Source organism: Myotis myotis, unplaced genomic scaffold (genome assembly GCF_014108235.1).
Source record: "Myotis myotis isolate mMyoMyo1 unplaced genomic scaffold, mMyoMyo1.p scaffold_m19_p_18, whole genome shotgun sequence".
Lineage (NCBI taxonomy): Eukaryota > Metazoa > Chordata > Mammalia > Chiroptera > Vespertilionidae > Myotis > Myotis myotis.
The window spans coordinates 11,322,480-11,341,612 of NW_023416322.1; the positions used below are offsets into that span (position 1 = coordinate 11,322,480).

The window sequence follows — 19,133 nt, forward strand, 5'->3', positions numbered from 1 at the left end:
GGGCCATTGGACGGACAGCCCAGTCACAGTGTTAGGGCAACACGGGCAGAGAAGAGAGGCCTCACTCCTGCCCTGGGGACACTAATAACTCGGGGGCAGGATGCTTACTCTGTTTGGCACTTTCTTCTCCAGCTCAAATTGGTTCATTACAACTGTTCTGCAGAATACATTAAGCACTGTGAAGCTGGGGTGGGTGGGATCAACACGAATGTTTGTGGCTCCGTGGATGTGAGTATGCATCCTGGGCACCTCACCTGTTGTTTCTAATCCTTCCAACCGCCTTCACAGTTGGATTGTTATTTTCATCACACAGATGAGAAGCCCGAGTTTTGGTGAGATTAAAGTCACACCACCGGTGAGTGGGGAAGCAGGGATTTCAATAAATACAGGTCACAAAGCCCTTTCTCCTCCCACTACAGCACACTCCCCCTATCTGGGGCAGGGATGCAGGCCCATAGGGGGATGCAGCTTGGAGAGGAGCGGCTCAGGGGTTCCCCAGTGCCCCTGGAGGCACCCAGTCAGCTCCAGTGGCTGTGAAGGTCCCTGATCTCCTGGTCATTGGCAACTCGGTGCCTCAGAGCCGAGCCTGCCAGCCCCCGCACCCTCCCGTGTGAGGCGCGGGAATAGGAGGATGTTATTAGTCAGGCAGTCCCAGCGGGCCTTGCAGCCTCAGGCACTTCCTCTGGTTGGTTTAATTTCCCTTGGTATCTCTCATTTTCAGCTTCTATTTTATAATTTTCCCTGAATCCCCACCTGCCTACCTGTGCTTACTCTTACAGGGGCCCGAGCCCGGAGTAGTTACCATAGGAGGGGAAGGAGGAGGGGATACCTCCTGGATCTTCTCTTCTTTTGCTGGGATTTTTTAAAAATTATATTTTCTTTCTTTAAAATGGTTTGTGTTTTTTTTTTGTCGTTGTTGTTAATCCTCATCCGAGGATATTTTTCCATTGATTTTTTAGAGAGAGTGGAAGGGAGGAGTAGAGGCAGAGAGAAACATCGATGTGAAAGACACATCAGTTGGTTGCCTCTCACACTCGCCCTGACCAGGACCAGGGATCGAGCCTGCAACCAGGATCACCCAGTCCTACCTTCTCTAGGGACCTTGACTAGGATCGAACCCTGGACCCTTCAGTCCACAAGCTAATGCTCTTTCCACTGAACCAAACCGGCGAGGGCTGGGATTTGGGGATTTTTTTTTTTTTATTGTTCATTCAACAGGCAGTTGAGTTCTGCCAGTGTGCTAAACACTTTACCTGCTGTACTTAACCTATTCCACAGGACTTTAAGGGGCAGGGATCACCATTAACTCTATTTTACAGATAAGGAGGACGAGAGCTTCAATCATTTCCCCAAGGACGTCATCGAGCAAGTGACAGAATGTAAGACCTGAAGTCAAGTCTATCCCAGTGGTCGGCAAACTGCGGCTCGCGAGCCACATGCGGCTCTTTGGCCCCTTGAGTGTGGCCACAAAGTTTCAATCGCACTGTACGTGCGTGCCTGCACGTGGTATTTTGTGGAAGAGCCACACTCAAGGGGCCGCAGTTTGCCGACCACTGGTCTATCCAATTTCCTGCTTTGCTGTGCGCGAGAAGCGTAAACTGCATGAGGCACCTACAGTTGGTTACCTTCGAGGCGGACTTTACAACATGCAATTTCCCTGCAGAGGCAGGGCCTCCAGGATAGCAATGCCTGGCCTCACCCCAGGCCAGTCAGTTTCTCAGGTGGGCCTGGTGCTCATGTGTTTGATAAGTTCCCCCAGTAATTCTAATGGGCAGCCGTGGCTGACAGTCACTGCTCTAGGATCCAGGAGGAGGGGAAAAGGAAAGATCAGAAAACCCCTTTGAGGCTTTTCAGGGCCGAGGAGCCAACCTTGGAGGGGAGGGGACATTTGGGACAAAGGTCCTGAAGCAAAGCCGCCTCCCACACCGAGAGGCCCCCCTCACCTGGTAATGCATCAGGGTGTTGAGCCGCTTCCAGTCGCCCTCGATCTTGGTGGTAATGTCCTCGTCTTGCAGCACGACCCTGGCGATCCGGCCTTGACGCCACTCTGGGTGGAGGGGTGGTGCAGGTCACTGTGAGGGGGTGGGGGCTGCCAGCCAGGATCACCCAGTCCTACCTTCTCTAGGGACCTGCAACCCCAGCTCCCTCGAGCTGGTGCATTGGTAGCACCTAAGGCATCTAGGCCTCCATGGGGTCCAGACAGCTGGGCAGACGTGTAGGCCTCACCAAAGGCGGCCCCATCTGAGCAGTAGTTCAGGCTGCCCCTCACTGGGCAGGACCCAGTCACGCCACAGCCCAAATGCCCTCCTTGGAAGCCACCCCCCCCCCCCGCCCACGCCCACCCCCCGCCCACACTCCAAGCCAGGCCTCCTACCCAAGTCCATGTCCACGGCCCTTGGCCGCTGGGAGTAGGGCACGTTCTTGTAGATGGCGTCGAGGATCTTCTCCTTGACCTGCGTGATGGTGTCACAGTTCAACACCTTCACTGGGATCTCTGGACTGTTCTCGTTGTCGGGGTTGACACAGTTCAGGATCTGCAAGTGGCCAGAGAGAGGGAACCGGAGGGAGTTGAGGGAGGAGACGAGGTAACTCTGTCCAAGGCCCCCTCCCTTTCTGGGGATGTGGGGTGCCTCTCTGCCTGTGCTTCACTTTCGTTCACCTCCCTGCCATCTGCCAACAACAACCTGAGCCATTCTGCCCGCCTGTCCTTTCTCAGAGGACCGGGACTCGACTTCCTAGCTCCTGGATGGCTGGGGGTTGCTGTGACCCTGGACACAGGCCTCCTGGCTTCTGAGATGGCCCCTTCCCCGAAGCTTCTCTATTAGGAATCCACAGACTCACGCTCTTTCCCATGATGCCAATTTCCTCATACTTAAGGGTGGGTGATATGTTTTCTCCACCCTATATTGTCTAGGGTAAACTGAGGCACCAAGAGCACTTTGGGCCCACCAACTGAGATGGCGAGAAGGCACCCAGGTGGTCTGCCTGCCCTTGGAGCACATGGACTTGCTCCCAGGCCAGTCAGTCTCCTGGCCTCTTTATCGACCCCCTCAGACTGGCTGTGTGGTCAGAGGGTGAGGTAGAGATCAGGGCAGGAGGTTGGCGCTGTCCCCCCGAGCTTCAGGCCTCCTCACCAGGGTCTTGTACTCGATCTGCTGGCGGATGAGCTTGTCCTCGCTCAGGGAGTAGCGGGCCTCGCCCGTGATGGCGTCGATGGGGCCCTTCTCCATCTGCTGCTTGATGGCGCAGTAGAGCATGAAGAGTGGCTCAGCTGCGCACTCCTGCGGGCACAGGCGGGGCGGGCGTGTGGCAGCACCAGCCTCCTCCCTCCTCTCCCGACCACCCGGCCAGGTGGGGCCCTGCTCCTGAGTGGTCCCCACGCAGCCCCGGGGGCAGGCCCAGAGGAGCAGCCCCCTATCTCGCTCTCAACTGCGGCTCCCGTCTCACTCCCACTCACCTTCAGGAACTTGTGCAGGAGGAAGGCAAACCAGTTGGTCAGCATCTTCTCAGCCACTGACTCTGTCCTGGGGAGGGAGAAGGGACAGGGACAGACCTTTAGGAGAGGTCTCAGGGCAGGGCCTGGTTTGCTGGGGGCACGGATGGACACAGGGCTGAGAGCCAGGACACCTGGGTCCTAGCAAACTCAGCCAATAACCACAGTGGGACCTTGGGCCAGACAGAAATTTCTTCTTTCCGGGCCTCAATTCCCCGTGATGAAGGAGTGGTGCTGCCGTCTGCAGATAAAGGTGCCCAGCCCCCCATCCCCCAGGGCTACAAAGAACCAGTTCTCCCTCCTCCCTCCTGTCCCTCTGGGATTGCTTGCATGCCTGAATACTGTACTCCAGTTCACACGTCCAGAAGGTACCTGGGTACCTGCCCTCTAACACTCAGAGTCAGACTGCCTGGGTTCAAATCCTGGCTCTGCCATGTACTGGCCGTGTGACCTTGTGCCAGTGAGCTCACCTCTCTGAGTTCCATTTCCCCATCTCTAAATCATCATCATCATCTACCCCACAGGATTGCTGTCAGGGTTGAGTGAGTTAATAGATGTAAAGTGCTAAGAATACCACCTGGTATCCTGCCAGGTGGGGTCACTGGGATCAGGTGGGATCTTGGATCCCAGCCCCTCTGGTAGAGAGCAGTGTGTGTGTTTCACTGAGGGGGGACCTGCTTCTGCAAGCACCACCCGTCCCCGCCCCCATCCTGGGCTGCAGGTCTGGGGACTTGGGAAGGAACAAAGCAGCTGTGACAGGTCCTCAGCGATGGGGACGTGGAGGGGCATTTTAACTCCCTGCACGTGGTGCAAATTATACCCTCTGGTTGCAGTAAATCCCAGGCATTTGCCAGGGCTGCTCAGCGATCAGGGCCTGGGAGAGAGTGCCGATGCGGGAGAAATTGCAGCTCTCTCCCGGGCCCCTCCCAGCACCTTCTCCTGCATTGTGCCTGAGATTAGCTCCAATTTAAATACAACCGTTCATAGTGAGAGTTGCTAATGCTCAGATTGGCAGGATAGAGGCTCAGTCGTCAAATAACAAAGCCATTCTTTCTCCCTTCTCACCCCACGTGGGGCCTGGAAGCCTGTGCCCTTGCTCAGAGGAGGCTAACGGGAAGGCGGCGACATAGGCGTGGTGCATTCCAAAGCTGTGCTCTGCTTCCCAGAGCTCCAGAGGGTGAGCTCTAGGGATGGGCCCCAACGTCTCCAGCCCTCTCTCCCCTGCCAGGAGAACGGCAACTGGGCAGGGGGCATGTGGTGGATGCTGGTGATTCAGGTCCAAGACGCTGGGCCCGGGAGGCACCGGCCACACCAAGTCTCTAGCCTGCTGCTGTCCAGTAGGGCCTTCTGCTGGATGCAAATGCTCTCCTTTGGCCGGGATGTGGTGACACTGGTGGAAGGTGGCTAGTGTGATGGAGGGGCTGAATGACACGTTTTGTTTCGTTGTAATGGATGGTCACATGTGGCTGCCATGTTGGACAGCACCGCTCTGGACACGCAGGGAGGGACAGAGATGGTGAAACAGGTGCTCTCAGTGTTGTTTTATCCCGAGGAAACTAAACAGCAGAGGCCATGTCACTGGCCCACGTGTACACAGCCAGTCGGTGGTGGAGCTGGAGTTCAAGCCCAGATCCGAGCCAAGGCCTGTGCTTCTCCATCAGGTCTAGCAGCTGCAGACACCCCACGGTGCCCGGGAGATGGATTCTGTTCTGTGGGATGTGCGCACACAGGCCCTTCCGGGAGGAACCCTCTGGTACCATCTACGGGACCTGCTCTCACGGGCGGTGTCCCTGGTCATACCCGCTGCCCTCCGGGCCTGGCCTCAGCTTACCTCCGGAGCAGCAGCTTGGGGTGGTTCTTGTTCTCCAGGTTCTTGTCGATGAGGTCGGAGAGCAGCTGCTTGAGCACGTCGGTGGCATACTCCAGGCGGCCCTGCAGGCCGGTCATGATGAGCGAGGCCACGTTGCCGCGGTCGCGCATGGAGAAGCTGCGCTGCAGCTCCAGGGTGCGGATGAAGGTCAGCAGGAAGACCTTGTTGTTGATGAGCTGGGCGAAGAGCTTCAGCGCCTTCTCCACATGCTGCTGCCCGTTGCCCTGCACCTGGGATGGGCGGGGGGGTGGGGGGGACACCCTCAGCGGACAGCTCCTGGCCTCCTGGCTCCGCTCCCCCTGAGGGTCTTCCCCCCACCCAAGAGGATGTAGGCATGGCCGGGCTCTGAAGGCCACAGTCTGCTCTGACCTTCTCCTGGGTTGGGAGGGTTGGGTTCCAGGCGGGGCCCTGGGTGCAGATGCCATCCACCTGATTCTCCCAAGGACATGATAGGAGACACCCCGCAAAACCCACTCCGTTGACTAGTCTCCCCTTCATCTCTGTCCTGATTTATCATCTTCAATAAGATAAACCAACAAACAAACTTCACAGAATCCTACATCTTTCCCTAAGCCACCTTCGATCCGTTGGAAAATGAGGCAGAATTGTAGTTAATGAATTCAGTTATTCACTTAAAAATGGCAAACAATGAGCCTCGCCCTGGAATCACCCCAGAGCCTGGGTGCCCCCCTGGCCGTGATCTTCCCGATTGGAACTGTGCCTGTTGGGGTGATGCTGTCACCAGCTGTTTCCCCTCCTCACTTTTCTCTGAGCTGCCGGGCCCCATCGGCCTGTCCTAGGACACCCAGGCGCTGTGTCCCTACTGTGTGGCTGGGCCAGGGAGGCGGGTGTTACCTCCAGCTCCCGCAGGACAGGATGGTCCTCGATGCCGGGGAATAGGACGCGCATGGCATAGGTACGATAGTCCAGGTAGGGGATTCCTGAGCGGTCCAGGTCGCTGGTCAGCTCAATGATGTCTGTCTGGAGTTCAGCAAAAGCTACAAAAGGGCAGCAGAGACAGGGAGGCTCAGGACGGGAACCCCAACAGAAAGGGGAAGGTAGGAGAAGTTTGTGAAGAAGGAGGGGGGTCTGGGAGTACAGACAGGGAGGGTTATAGGGGTACATCTCCAGTGGGGATGGGGTCTCTCCAGGCTGCCTTTCTTAGGTGGTGGGAATATGGGTGATTTCTATGTTACTTCCTTTTTGGTGTTTATCTATAATTTTTAATTTTCTTTGTACGTATGACAAGAAAAAGGAAGAACACCATGCTACAAGTGCTAAAAGCAGGTGAGTGGCCAAGCAAAGACCAAAACAGGAAGCTTTGACCCCTCCTTTTCAAGCAAGAGAATAAATCAAGATGCAAAAGCTTGGGGGACAGTAAAAATCAAAACCACCATGAGATAGTGTGGCTATTACAAAAAAATGGAAAATAACAAATGTTGGCAAGGATGTGGAAATATTGGAACCATCACATATTGCTGGTGGGAATGCAAATAGGTGCTGTCACTTTTTAAAACAATTGGGCAGTTCCTTAAAATATTAAACAGAATTACCATGTGACCCAGCAATTCCGCTCCTAGGTATCTACCCCAAAGAACTGAAAGCAGGAATTTGAACAGATACTTGTACACCCATGTTCACAGCAGCATTATTCACAATATTGGGGTGGAAATAACCCAAATTTGCAAGATGAACGGAGAAGCACAATGTGGTCTATACAGTCAGTGGAATATTCTTCAGCCTTAAAGTGGAATGATAGTTTGACACGTGCTACTACATGGATGAATCATGAAGACATTAGGCTAAGTGAAATAAGCCAGGGACCAAAGGACAAGTACCATATGATTCCACTTATGTGAGGTCCCTAGAGTTGTCAATCTCATGGGACAGAAAATACAATGGCAGTTGCCAAGGGCTGAGCAGGGGGGCGTTATTGCTTAGTGAATACAGTGTTTTAGTTGGGATTGAGAAAGTTCTGGAGATGGATGGTGGTGATGGCTGCACAACGTGAATGTACTTAATGCCACGAAACAGGAGGAGGAGAGAGCCCTGGGGTGTAGAGATAGTGAGGGTTAAAATGGTAACGTTTGTGTTATGTGTATTTTAACACACACACTCATATACATGAGAAACTGAGAACAAAACCAAACCCAGCCTTGGGGCACCCTGGCCATTTGGCCCTCAACCGACAGGGGAGCACCCCCTTGGCGGCAGGCCTGTCTCCTTGTACCCTCCTCTCCCCTCCTCCCCAGCCCTGGCACCAGGAGGAGCCCCTGACCACCTTTGCTCAGCCCAGCTCTTCCCTCTCATCCAGCAGAGGGCTTGTTTCTGGTCCTGATGTTTGCAGCAAAAGAAGAAATGTTTTGATTCCTAATGGAAATGTTTGCCCAGAGAGCTCACTGGGTCCTCAGCCCCCGGGGACGGCAGGTACACTCATTGCCTCACGGCTGTGGTTGCGTGGGAGACCGGAGATGGAAAAACACACACTCTCCACTCCCACACACGTCCATGGCCAAGGTCACCACAAGCGCAGCTTCAGAGCGCTCAGCCTGCTGCACGGAAGAAAAACAAACCCTGGAGTGGGAGGCAGGTGAGATGCTCCTGCCATTCCTGCTGCTGCTCCTGCTGCTGCCCCTTCCACGTGCCCAGGGCCTCTGCAAAAGGGGCCAGGCCCTCCCACGTGGGGGATCGGGAGGCTGAGATTCTGATGGAGGGGGACTGGGGCCCTGAGAGGAAGATGAAGGCAGCCAGACTGAGGCACGCGTCAGGGCAAAGGACAGACCAACGCGATCAGGCCTGGGCCTCACTGTGGGCATTAACAGGACTTCTCTGGTCTCGAGGGCACAGGAAACGGAGGTCAAAGTGGAGCACAATGGCTGGGGTGGGGAGGAAGGAAGTGAAGATGAGCGCTGTTGGTAAGGAGGGAGGTAGTAAGTTCGCTAAAGGCAGAGTGCCTCCACGCACCTTCCTTACACTCCAGGGCCACACGGGACTCCAGGTTGTCCATCTGCATCTGGAGCCTCTTCAGCGTGAGGTCGTTTTCTCGAGACTTCCGCTTGTAGGCGATGAGGACGATGATGACGATGATGAGGAGGAGGCTGCCTCCTGCCGCGATGCTGACGATGGCTGGCAGGGTCAGCAAGCTGTCTGAGACGACACTCACGGAGCCCGGAGAGAACACCATCCCGCCCACGTGGACCTGCACATGGCACACACACAGACGCTGTAGAGCCCTGGCATGCCATCGGATCCTCATCGTTTCAGAAAGGACACGAGAGACCACAACCACACAGTGCAGTCTGTATTCAAAACAACATCCTGCTGATTATCTAGTCCCCCTCCCCCCATTCTTGTGTTCTCAGCTGCTATACATTTCCCATTTTAATGCAGGACGTGGAGAGGGATATGGACTAGAAGGAAGAGAGAGCCTTTATTAGGGCAGATCACGTATGTACGGTGAAGAGGGGAGGACATAATATGAAGAACAGGGAACACTCACCATGACCTTGTGCTGCCCCGTGAGGTTGGGGGGCTCGCAGAGGAGCTGTGTCTCGGACACAGTGACGGCACACGGGGTCTCTCCAATCAGCACCGTGTAATTGAGTTTGGCGCCTCCAGAGGCAGGAGGGCAGAGGTTTTTGCCCTGTAGATAACAGTCATCTTAATAGGAATAATTGACACATGCGCTCAGAAGTTAATTGCCTTTTTCAAAAAAAGGTGAAGGGGATAGATTAAGGAGGGAAGGGCAGCAGTGCAAAAACCAGTGAGTGACTCCATGGTAAGTTTTGAGAGGACTTCAAACAGCCACAATTTAGAGAGAAAGAGAGAAAGCAGATGGAGGAGAGAAAGAAGGAGGAAGATAGTTGGAAAGAGAGAGGAAGGGGAGACAGAACACTAAACAAGTGAAAATTTGGGGAGGACACCTCGGGTATCAATGGAAGCGGTGGACTAACAAAACACTTGTCCCAGATATGTGACCTCCTGAAATATGTGCACAGGTTACAGTGGCCACAACAGTGGTCAAGAAAGGCAATGGTGACTTTCAAGTTCACGGCAGCCCTTTTGGGTCCCAAGGCTCATGAGAACAAGCAGCAATTCTCCACAGTGTTTCTCAGGAATCTCAGGTGCAAGATACAGGGTGGGGCAAAGGTAGGCTGACAGTTGGTCGTATGGAAAAGAATCTATATAATAAAAGCCTAAGCAACCATTATGGCAGAACAACCAGAACGACTGGTCGCTATGATGCGCACTGACCACTAGGGGGCAGACACTCAATGTAGGAGCTTCCCCCTGGTGGTCAGTGCGCTCCTACAGGGGGAGCACCACTCAGCCAGAAGCCGAGAGGTAAGGAGCCTGCTGGTAAGGAGCAAGGGATCCTGGATTGCGAGGAGCCAGCAGGCAGACATTTCCTGAGGGGTCCTGGACTGTGAGAGGGTGCAGGCCGAGCTGAGGCCCACTGCTCCCTCCCCAGTGCACGAATTTTGTGCACTGGGCCTCTAGTAGAATAATAATAACACAAGAATAAATACTGTGTTCTGCATACTCACAACTGTAAAGCTACATTGCCCCACCCTGTACATCGCCCGATGGGTCAATATCTACAAATAAACTCCCTTTACAGGGGGAGGACAGCTTTGCGAGTCCATCCTGTGTAGAAAAGAGAACATAAAAGGCAAAGAGAGGGGATGTTCTCTACAATCCCCGCCCTCCCCACGTTCCTACCTTCAGAATGATGGGGGATCCTGGTTTCTGATTCAAGACTCCAGTGGGGCTGAGTAGTTCAAAGGTTGGGTTGGGGTAGTAGATGAACTTGGTGTCATTGTAAACGAGCAAGGACTGAACATTGTTAAAGACAAAGCCAAACTCGTCTGGCCGTTCCACAGTGTCCAGGCCGGGCCGGTAGTCCGTGGTCAGAGAGGGTGCCAGGCAGGTGAGGGTGGTGTTGTTCACAACTTTACACACCTACAAGGCCCAGAGAGCAGCATTCAAGCGCCTAGCAAGCGACCGGGGGTCTGCGGGGCCCCTCCCACCCTCTGCTTGCTTTGGCTATTACTATTAGGCTACTGCTTGTCTTCATTAGATAGTGAACCCCTTGACGAAAAGGGCTGTGAGACTAATTTTGGGGGGTTGCATTTTAACCTCATTCATTCATTCATTCATTCATTCATTCATTCATTCACCAACATCGCTTGAGCACCTCCTCTGTGGCAGGTGCTGTGCTAGGAGTTGGGGCTACCTGGTGAATAGTCACAGTCTACAGCGGGAGACAAATGATTCAAGCATGATCTAGTCCTGGCAGAGGACTGAGAACACAGGAGGGGGACGAATGGATATGAGGAAGGTCCTGGTGGGGTGGGACCAGGTACAGGGGACTGTCAGTGTGTGGCCATGGGCATGTGTGTGAATGCACATGGCTCACGGAAGCTTCCCCAGGGAAAAAATAAATGAAATTTAATCTGAAGAATGAGTGGGACTTACCTAGACAAGGAGAGGGAGAGAGAGGGGAACAAATCCCAGCAAAAGCCCAGGATGAGAGCATAGAAGGTTCGAGGAAAACGTGGGATGCAGTGCTGGGTGTGAGTGTGAGTATGGAGGGGAGCTGGGGGTGGAGCCGGACATAGTGTGAGATAAGCACTTTGCCGGCACATAGTAGGTGTTCAGTTAATATTTACTGACTACATTGATTCATGATAAGGAGTCTTCAACTCTTTAAATGTTCTACGTAGAATCTCTCTCTTTTCCAACCAAGTCCCCTAACTTCGAGGGAATGTAGCCTTGGTATGGACACTGAGTTCGGAATGTCCTTTCTTTATTGGTGGACGCTGGTCTCCCAAATAAAATCCTAGCTGGGCTGACCCCTCCCTAGCATGAGGTGTGTCATGCTCGCCTCTGGCTTAGAACTGGGGCTGCCCGAGGCCACAGCTGGAATGAAGAAACCACTACGGGACCCACGTGGGGCTTGGGAAGAAACTTGGACTCCTAGCTCCCGGCTCAGTTTCGGTCTTGGGAGCCATGGTGTCCCAGCAACAGCCAAGGGCATCTGTGAGAACTCGGCCTGCTCAAGTACACACTGTCCTGGCAGGTCCGCACATGTGTGTCTGGCCAACATACGCACACATGGACTTCATGCTCAGAAAACAAGGCCGTGTGTGAAACTGAAGAAAGGCTGCCACTGGCACAGAGATGAGGTCAGAGCTCCCAGGCCAAGCGTTAACCCTCTGCTCCCAGAGGCCATTTGCGTTTCAATCAACAGCTCACTGAGGGCTTCCTGCCATCTTGGAGGTCAGTCCCCATCCCCACCCTTTTCAGTCACACTTCAGCAGCCCTTAGAAGCCCAATGTCCCTTTCATGTGCCAGCTGGGGACACTCTGGCGAGAGGAAAATGGGGTGCAGTCTAAGGGTAGAGTTGAGCCAGGGAGACTGAAACCCCGGGCTTTGTGGGCAGACACGCAGCCAGGGTGCCTCTCTTCCCTCCCCACCCCACCTTCTTCCCCACTCTTTCCAGTTCCCCAGACTGGGCTCCTCTGGGAACACGCAGATCACTCCCAAACAAGCAGCCTCTGTTTGCTTCCTGCCCGGTGCTGCATCGGCATTTTGTTTGCCAAACATTCCTTGGGGTTTTGCGGCCTTGGCTTTGGCCCTTCTCACTTTTCACTAGGGGCTGCTTCATGGCCCAAAGGCAAGGAGAGGCCCCAGTCGGCTGAGGCTGCCATGGGGCCCAGGCTGGGCTGAGGGGCCCAGTGCTTCTCTCTCACCACCCTGAGGGGAAGGCCCAGGGCGGAGTTCATGGGCTTCTCACTGTGGAGCTGGCCCTCCCTCTCCATCTGCCCGCCTGCAGGCCCCAGGCAGGTCACTACTGAAGCTGAGGGCCCCAGCCCAGGCTCCTCTTCAGTGGCTTCCCCGGGACCGAGCATCAGCCTTGGAGGCCGACCTCATCAGGCACATCCTCACTCTCCCAAATTCCCCCTGTGCCACGTGAACCGTGCCTCGTACTGTCTGTGTCTGATGCTTTCACATCTGGGCCTCGCTGACTCTGGAGGGACTGCCCCTCCCCAGACTCGCCAATCCCTAGGGACCATCAACAGCGTGCCGCCTGCTAGCTCGTGCTTTCTAAGGCAGACAGCTCATCAGCCCACACGCCAACCACCTCCTTCCACACTGTGGGCAACTATCCACCTTCCCTGACTCTACCAGGGCTGGGCGCCAGAGAACTAGGGCCCCTCTGCCCCACAGCCCATTGAAATGATCATGATCCCAACTGGCCCCAAACCTGCCTGCCTTGCCTGGCTAGTTCCTTCCTGTGGAAACCAAAATAGTTGTCTTTCCTCCTTCTGCTTCCTAACCTACTCTGCGGCTTCCTCTCCCCATCCCCCACACCCCATGGCATGCCCCCCCCCCCCCTTTCTTGGGATCTGTATTGTGTTGTTGTTATTAATCCTCACCTGAGGATATTTTTCCATTGATTTTTAGAGAGAGTGGAAGGGAAGGGGAGAGACACAGAGAGAGAAACACCGATGTGAGGGAGACACATCCATTGGGTGCCTCCTGCATGCACCATGACCAACCCTGGGGATTGAGCCTGCAGCCAAGGTACATGTCCTCGACTGAATCAAACCCAGGACCCTTCGGTCTGCGGGCCGACGCTCTATCCACTGAACCAAACCGGCCAGGGCGGGATCTGTATTAACAAACTATCCAATGGCAGTCATCTCCCGATCTGTTGGCCTTGTCATACCTGAATAATAAAATCTAAGTTTTAAAAGTGCGCCTAATTTTGGGGGATTTTATTTTTCCTGAGTGTGAACTCGCCATTCCCATTCCTACCCCTCACGCTCTTCCCTTCCACATAGGCCCCAGAGTTGGGCAGATGGAGGTGGTCTGTGAGCTATGGGGCAGTGGTCTCAGTCTGGAAGTGGAGTTGGGGCACGGATTCTTTACCCAGGGGTCACACTCTACACCCGGGATAAGGAGACATGTGCTCCTCTAGCGCAAAAAGCTGTGATCGTGGGGTGTAGAAGGTTGCAAAAGGTGTCCCCATGCCTGGCATGATGGAACTCCAAGTCTAGGAGCATCTCATGTGGTTTAGTTATGAAGGAGTTCAGTGGTTGAGCATTGACCTATGAACCAGAAGATCAGGGTTCGATTCCCGGTCAGGGTACATGCCCAGGTTGCCGCCTTCATCCCCAGTGGGGGGTGTGCAGGAGGTAGCTGATCAATGATTCCCTCTCATCATTGATGTTTCTATCTCTCTCTCCCTCTCCTTTCCTGTCTGAAATAAATAAAAAAAATATGTATTTTTTAAAAAGTCCAGATATTTGGGATCTAGCTTGGTCCTGCCACCAGTCATCTGCATGGTTGGGAAGTCATTATTCCTTTCTGGCCTCAGTTTCCTCAGCTGTGAGGGGGTAGGCCCAGATGAACCCTGAGAGCCTCCAGGTCCAGCCTTCTAGCATCCTGTCATTTAGTGCATTTCTGTTTCCTAAGGAAGCCTCAAGCACTCTGGGAATGTGTCAGAGATGAAGGTAGACATAGAGCCATCCTCCCCATCAGCATCTCAGCCTCGTCAATCCCCAGAAGGTCGAAGCAGTAATGATAGCCATTTATTTGAAAAATAATGGCCATAATTCATAGTGCCAGCATCTCCTGGACTATAATTATAAATACAATAACGTTTCAGAAAATATTGGCCAAGAAGAGCCACTAGAACAAACTAAAATATTTATAACATATCAGACATTCTGCCCTTATGATAGAAAACTTCTTTAAAATCACAAAAAATCCATAATGAAAGAAATTGAATTACATGGCTCTGCTCAGAGGAGTAAAGTAAAATGTTCAACCTGATCATCTTAGCAACCAGCATGGGTTTATTCGCATGCAGTGACTACCATTTGTCAAGTGCCAACCTCGTGGGGGCCAATGGCTGCAGGTGACCAATCTGCATGCGAGTCTTAGCACCATATGAAGTGACAGGGGATGGAGGATCAGAGAGGTTAGATGACTTGATCATGGTTGTTCAGCTAATCAATGGCAGTGCCCTGCTTCCAATCCAGAAGTACCTGAATTTGGAGTCAGAACTCCTTCACCCTCTCACAACACTGCTGCTTATCAGACTTCAGAGTGAGCATGTCACACAGCAAGAGCCCTTTTGTGCTACATCTTAAGCTCAGAAGGCACTAGGTCAATGCACTCACTATATCACCTTCTGACAAGAAATGACTATCTACATTAATAAAATGGAAAGATGCAAATTGACCGTACCTTTGCAACACCCACCAGCCAACCAGGAGTGAGTATGCAAATTAACCAACCAATGATGGTGGTTAATTTGCATACGCAGACACTGAGCGGCCAGGGGCGGGGCTGGATGCTTGCGCTGTCGCCAGGCTAATGACGCAGGCATTCCAGACTGCCCCAGCTGCTCAGGGCCTCTGAGCAGCATGGGAAGGCAGAAAAGCAGCTCCAGCCAGAGTGAAGGTGGTGCTGGCAGCCAGGGGAAGGAAGGCCTATTCTTGCACGTGCATCAGGCTTCTAGTGCCATAATTATAAAAATCATTGTCAGGCTTAGGCGTTTGGGGACATGATTCTGGGCTCAGTCTTGAGCCATCTTTCTTCTCCTACGTCCAGTGCCCAGCACATTACAAAACACTGATACATGCAATGTTTGCCGAGGGCCAGGTGACCAGTGGTTACTCACATTGACAGATTCTTTGCCATTAAACTTGACTCGGATCCTTGGCTCCTGAATGACATCCAGGTTGGAGCCTGTGATGGTCAGGGGTGTGTGGCCACTGGGGACAAGCAGAGGCTAGGTTAGGTAAAATTCAAATGGCCACCACCTCACCCCTGGATCCTCTCACAAGCCATACTTGGGCTGAGAGGCTGATGCCACGCGGTGCATTCCTCCACGCCGTGCCTCACCTGGCGATGCTCCACTCCGGCTCGATGCTCTGCACCTGGGGGTCCCCTATGTACTCAAACTTCAGGCTGTTGTTCACACGGGCTCGGTCGACACTCACGAAGACAGGAACACAGCTCTGGCCATTGGACGATGGGGGTGAGACACACACGATCTCATTCATTGACCGCCTGGTGGGGATGTGACAGCAGGAGGGTTGTGAAGAAAGGCGGGGGCAATCAGGGTGCCCTCTGCTGGAAAAGGGGCTTGCCTCAGTCTGAGGGTGTGGCCAGGACGTGTCCTTGGTCCCATGTACTGTATACTATGGAACATCTCCCTTGTCAGTATCCTCTTTCCCTGACATCCAACTCTGGTTCGATTAGGAGGGAGTGGCTGGAGAAGGGGATTAGAGAATGAGGCAGGGGCTGGGCTTCATGAGTTTCACTCTCTTTTCTGGATTTTTCTAGAAAATGACTATTTAACTGATGCTTAGAGTCTAGTCCAGGGGTGAGCAAACTTTTTGACTCGAGGGCCACAATGGGTTCTTAAACTGGACTGGAGGGCCGGAACAAAAGCATGGATGGAGTGTTTGTGTGAACTAATATAAATTCAAAGTAAACATCATTACATAAAAGGGTACGGTCTTTTTTTTTTTTTTTAGTTTTATTCATTTCAAATGGGCCGGATCTGGCCCGCGGGCCGTAGTTTGCCCACAGCTGGCTAGTCAGTCAGTTAATAAATATTCATTGAGTCCAGCAGGCATGGCTCAGTGGTTGAGTGTCGACCTATGAACCAGGAGGTCACCGTTCAATTCCCGGTCAGGGCACATGCCCAGGTTGCAGGCTCGATCCCCAGTGTGGAGCGTGCAGGAGGCAGCCGATCAATGATTCTCTCTCATCATTGATGTTTCTCTCTCTCTCTCTCCTTTTTCCTTCTTCTCTGAAATCAATAAAAATATTTAAAAACATATAAATGCATACATAAATAAATATTCATTGAGCACCTACCATGCAGAAAAGTGAACACTCAGTTCTTGCCCTTAGGGAATTTATGGTTCAAGGAGGAGATTATCAAATACTGGGCAAGTTGGGTTATCATCCATGGATTCTTTAAGAATTCTCTCACCCCCATTGAATGTATTTGACAAATAGTAGGTGTTCAATTTTTTAGGCCTAAGAGATGTCCTGAGGATGAGTCTGGCTTGCTGAGGGCCGAGGCCATGCATTGTCCATGTTTCTCAAGTAACCACAGTGGGGACCTAGTGAATGTGTGGCCTGATGGTGACGGGACAGCTCCTGGGGGCCTTTCTCATCCGCAGTCTCAGGGCTCTCACTTCTCATTATTTTTAGAAGCACCCAGCCCTGTGATTCATGAGGTGTAAACGGACTAGTGCTAAGTGACCAGAATGGTGTTTGGGTCAAGGATGCAGCACATAGGATGGAGGCAGGCAGGCCTATGTGTGAACATGCACAGGAACATGTGTGCATTATGTGTGAACCTGCACAGGAACGTGTGTCCATATGTGTGAACCTGCACACGAATGTGTATATATGTGTGAACATGCACAGGAACATGTGTGCATATGTGTGAACCTGCACACGAATGCGTATATATGTGTGAACATGCACAGGAACATGTGTACATATGTGTGAACCTGCACACAAATGCGTATATATGTGTGGACATGCACAGGAACATGTGCACACATGTGTGAGCATGCACAGGCCACACAAGGACAGTCTCCCAGTGCTCCTTCGAGCGCATCTCACCCATAGAACTCGCAGGTCTGGTTGCCCAGGTACACAGCCACGCTGCTCCCAGCTCCAAGATAACGGCCCGTGATGGTTACCATGGTGCCTCCGGACTCTGGGCCCCGGATGGGGTTGAGGGACAGCACAGAAGGGTTCTTTGTGAGGAAGCAGAGAAATGATCACAGCTCAGGTTTTGTGCAAAGGGACGGACACAGGCTAGACTTAAGGACAGAAGGAGGAACCATGTCCATGCTCTGAGTGGAGGTACTTTTCCTGCCCTTTTGAATCCCACACACTCTCTCCACCCCCCCTGGAGCTGAGACCCTTTCTAAGAGGCTCTGGGCATGTCCAGGGAAGAAAGAAAGGTCATGCTTTGGAATTAATTAACTCCCCAGGGAGTCTCGTGCCCATAACATTGATGGGAAGGCAGAGGTGACACTGACTAATCTATCAATTAGTTTACAAATTGAGAACAATTTGAAAATGCTTCTCTATCTAGAACCTGTACTGATTTTTTTGGCACAAAATCGATAGGGCTGGATAAAGCATCACTGCCTGGATCAGGCCACCCTGAGGCTAAAGTCCTCTATTAAGGGCCACGCACATCTGTTCATGCCTCCCTAAGCATGTGAAGGACACGGTAGTGTCCCTGGTGCAGAGGGCTGTAAGGGAATGTTAGACATGGCTTCCCCGTCCTGCACCAGGAGGATGGATGGCCCATCGCTGGCGGGGGCTTTTCAGTAAGCTCATTAAGTTGTAAAATTAAGCCTGAAGCTTAGAAGAAATGTCATCAGGCAGCTGACCTGAGTCAAGAAGGATTTGCTTCTGCCTCTACAGAGGGCGCTGGGGCAGAGTGGAAAGTGTATTTAACTGAGCAACTACACAGGCATGAACTAGTCCCCATTAGCCACTCAGTAGCAATGAGCCCTGAAGCAAGGCTCTGGATCGCCCTGGGCTTTCATTTGCTCCCCTGTGGAGAGGAGGGTGAGCTAAAGCGTCTCTACAGCTCCTCCCTGCTCTGGCATTCCAACCGCAGTTCTCTCTGCATCCGGTGTTTCTGCACTTGCCTCTCACAGAAGACCCCGTCTGTCTGTGCAGAGGATGGGATAGGCTGGAGGCAGATAGGCCGAGGTTCTCTCCAGCCGAGAGACAAGAATACAAGAAAAAGGTGCAGATGCCGGGACAGGAAGGCAGAGACGGGAGAACCAACAACAAGCAGTAAAAATGCTGCAGAGAACAGCATCTGTGGTTTAGGGATTTTTCAAAACTCTCAGCAAGGCTAGTTTGCCCCCACCTGCTGGTGCTAATACTTCCTAATGAAGCCAGGTAGGTAAGTGTCAGAAAAGGGATTTAAGGGCCCGAAGGCAAATTACTGATTCAGTAGGCACCTTAAAGGAGGCCTTTGTGGTTTTGCTACCTGTTGCCTGAGCACAGAGAGATGATTTCAGGTGTGAATGTGTGCTTACTTGCGTGTAACCACACCAACACACAGAGCAACTCGCTTGTATACCCCACTCCTGTGATCCCGCACAAAGACATGGTCCTGCAGGATTTCAAGGGCCTCCGCTAAATTCCTACTTACAAAGCTTGAGGTGAATCCTAGACCTTTTTAATTGGGTCCTCCAGGCGCTCTGGCCTCATTAGGCCGAATTAGGTGTGAAGATACTACCTCCGCAGGGAAAAGGGCCACCCCTCCCTAGCCTGGGAGGTGCTTTCTAAGATCTGAATTCTAAGAAAGGCCGGATTTTGCCACATTTAGAACTCTGACCTTTGGCTCTGCTGGGCTCCAGTCTTCACAGAATCCTTAGTCACACCCCCATCCCACTCGGAAAGACAGGCTTGCAAAGTGAGGCCCGAAGTTCCCTTTTCTGGTCTCTTGGTGTTGGTGCCTGGCTTGGGAGGAGGTGTGTGGAGGAGTCCAGAAGGAAGTGTGCCCTTGCTGGGAGCCTGCACTAAACCCCACACTCACCACAAAGGTGTACTGTTGATGGGACTTGGTCATGAACTCTGGTTTGCACTCGCCAATGCACAGGCGCACCGGCCCAGACGTGGTCCCCACGAGGGCATGGCCCATCTCACAGACGATCCTGAGAAGAAAGCACACCTTCCGGTGAGAAGCCA

At 52.9% G+C, this 19,133-nt stretch overlaps 1 protein-coding gene across 8 annotated transcripts in view; it reads right to left on the reverse strand.

The window, feature by feature from the left end:
• PLXNA2 (plexin A2) overlaps positions 1 to 19,133 on the reverse strand; it is a 212,936-nt gene that overhangs the window by 14,854 nt on the left and 178,949 nt on the right. For 3 of the 8 annotated variants that reach the window (XM_036342298.1, XM_036342297.1, XM_036342299.1), the window contains 13 exons: positions 18,982 to 19,099; positions 17,031 to 17,167; positions 15,285 to 15,452; positions 15,061 to 15,154; positions 10,086 to 10,325; positions 8,863 to 9,006; positions 8,328 to 8,562; positions 6,219 to 6,361; positions 5,325 to 5,593; positions 3,458 to 3,524; positions 3,135 to 3,281; positions 2,375 to 2,534; positions 1,944 to 2,047 (listed from right to left, as the gene is read on the reverse strand). In XM_036342298.1, the coding sequence (XP_036198191.1) occupies positions 1,944 to 2,047; positions 2,375 to 2,534; positions 3,135 to 3,281; positions 3,458 to 3,524; positions 5,325 to 5,593; positions 6,219 to 6,361; positions 8,328 to 8,562; positions 8,863 to 9,006; positions 10,086 to 10,325; positions 15,061 to 15,154; positions 15,285 to 15,452; positions 17,031 to 17,167; positions 18,982 to 19,099 (2,026 nt within the window). Of the gene's footprint in view, positions 1 to 1,943; positions 2,048 to 2,374; positions 2,535 to 3,134; positions 3,282 to 3,457; positions 3,525 to 4,582; positions 4,983 to 5,324; positions 5,594 to 6,218; positions 6,362 to 8,327; positions 8,563 to 8,862; positions 9,024 to 10,085; positions 10,326 to 15,060; positions 15,155 to 15,284; positions 15,453 to 15,495; positions 15,655 to 17,030; positions 17,168 to 18,981; positions 19,100 to 19,133 lie in introns of those variants that run through there. The other 5 variants (XM_036342300.1, XR_004973183.1, XM_036342301.1 and 2 more) reach the window with 5 other exon arrangements.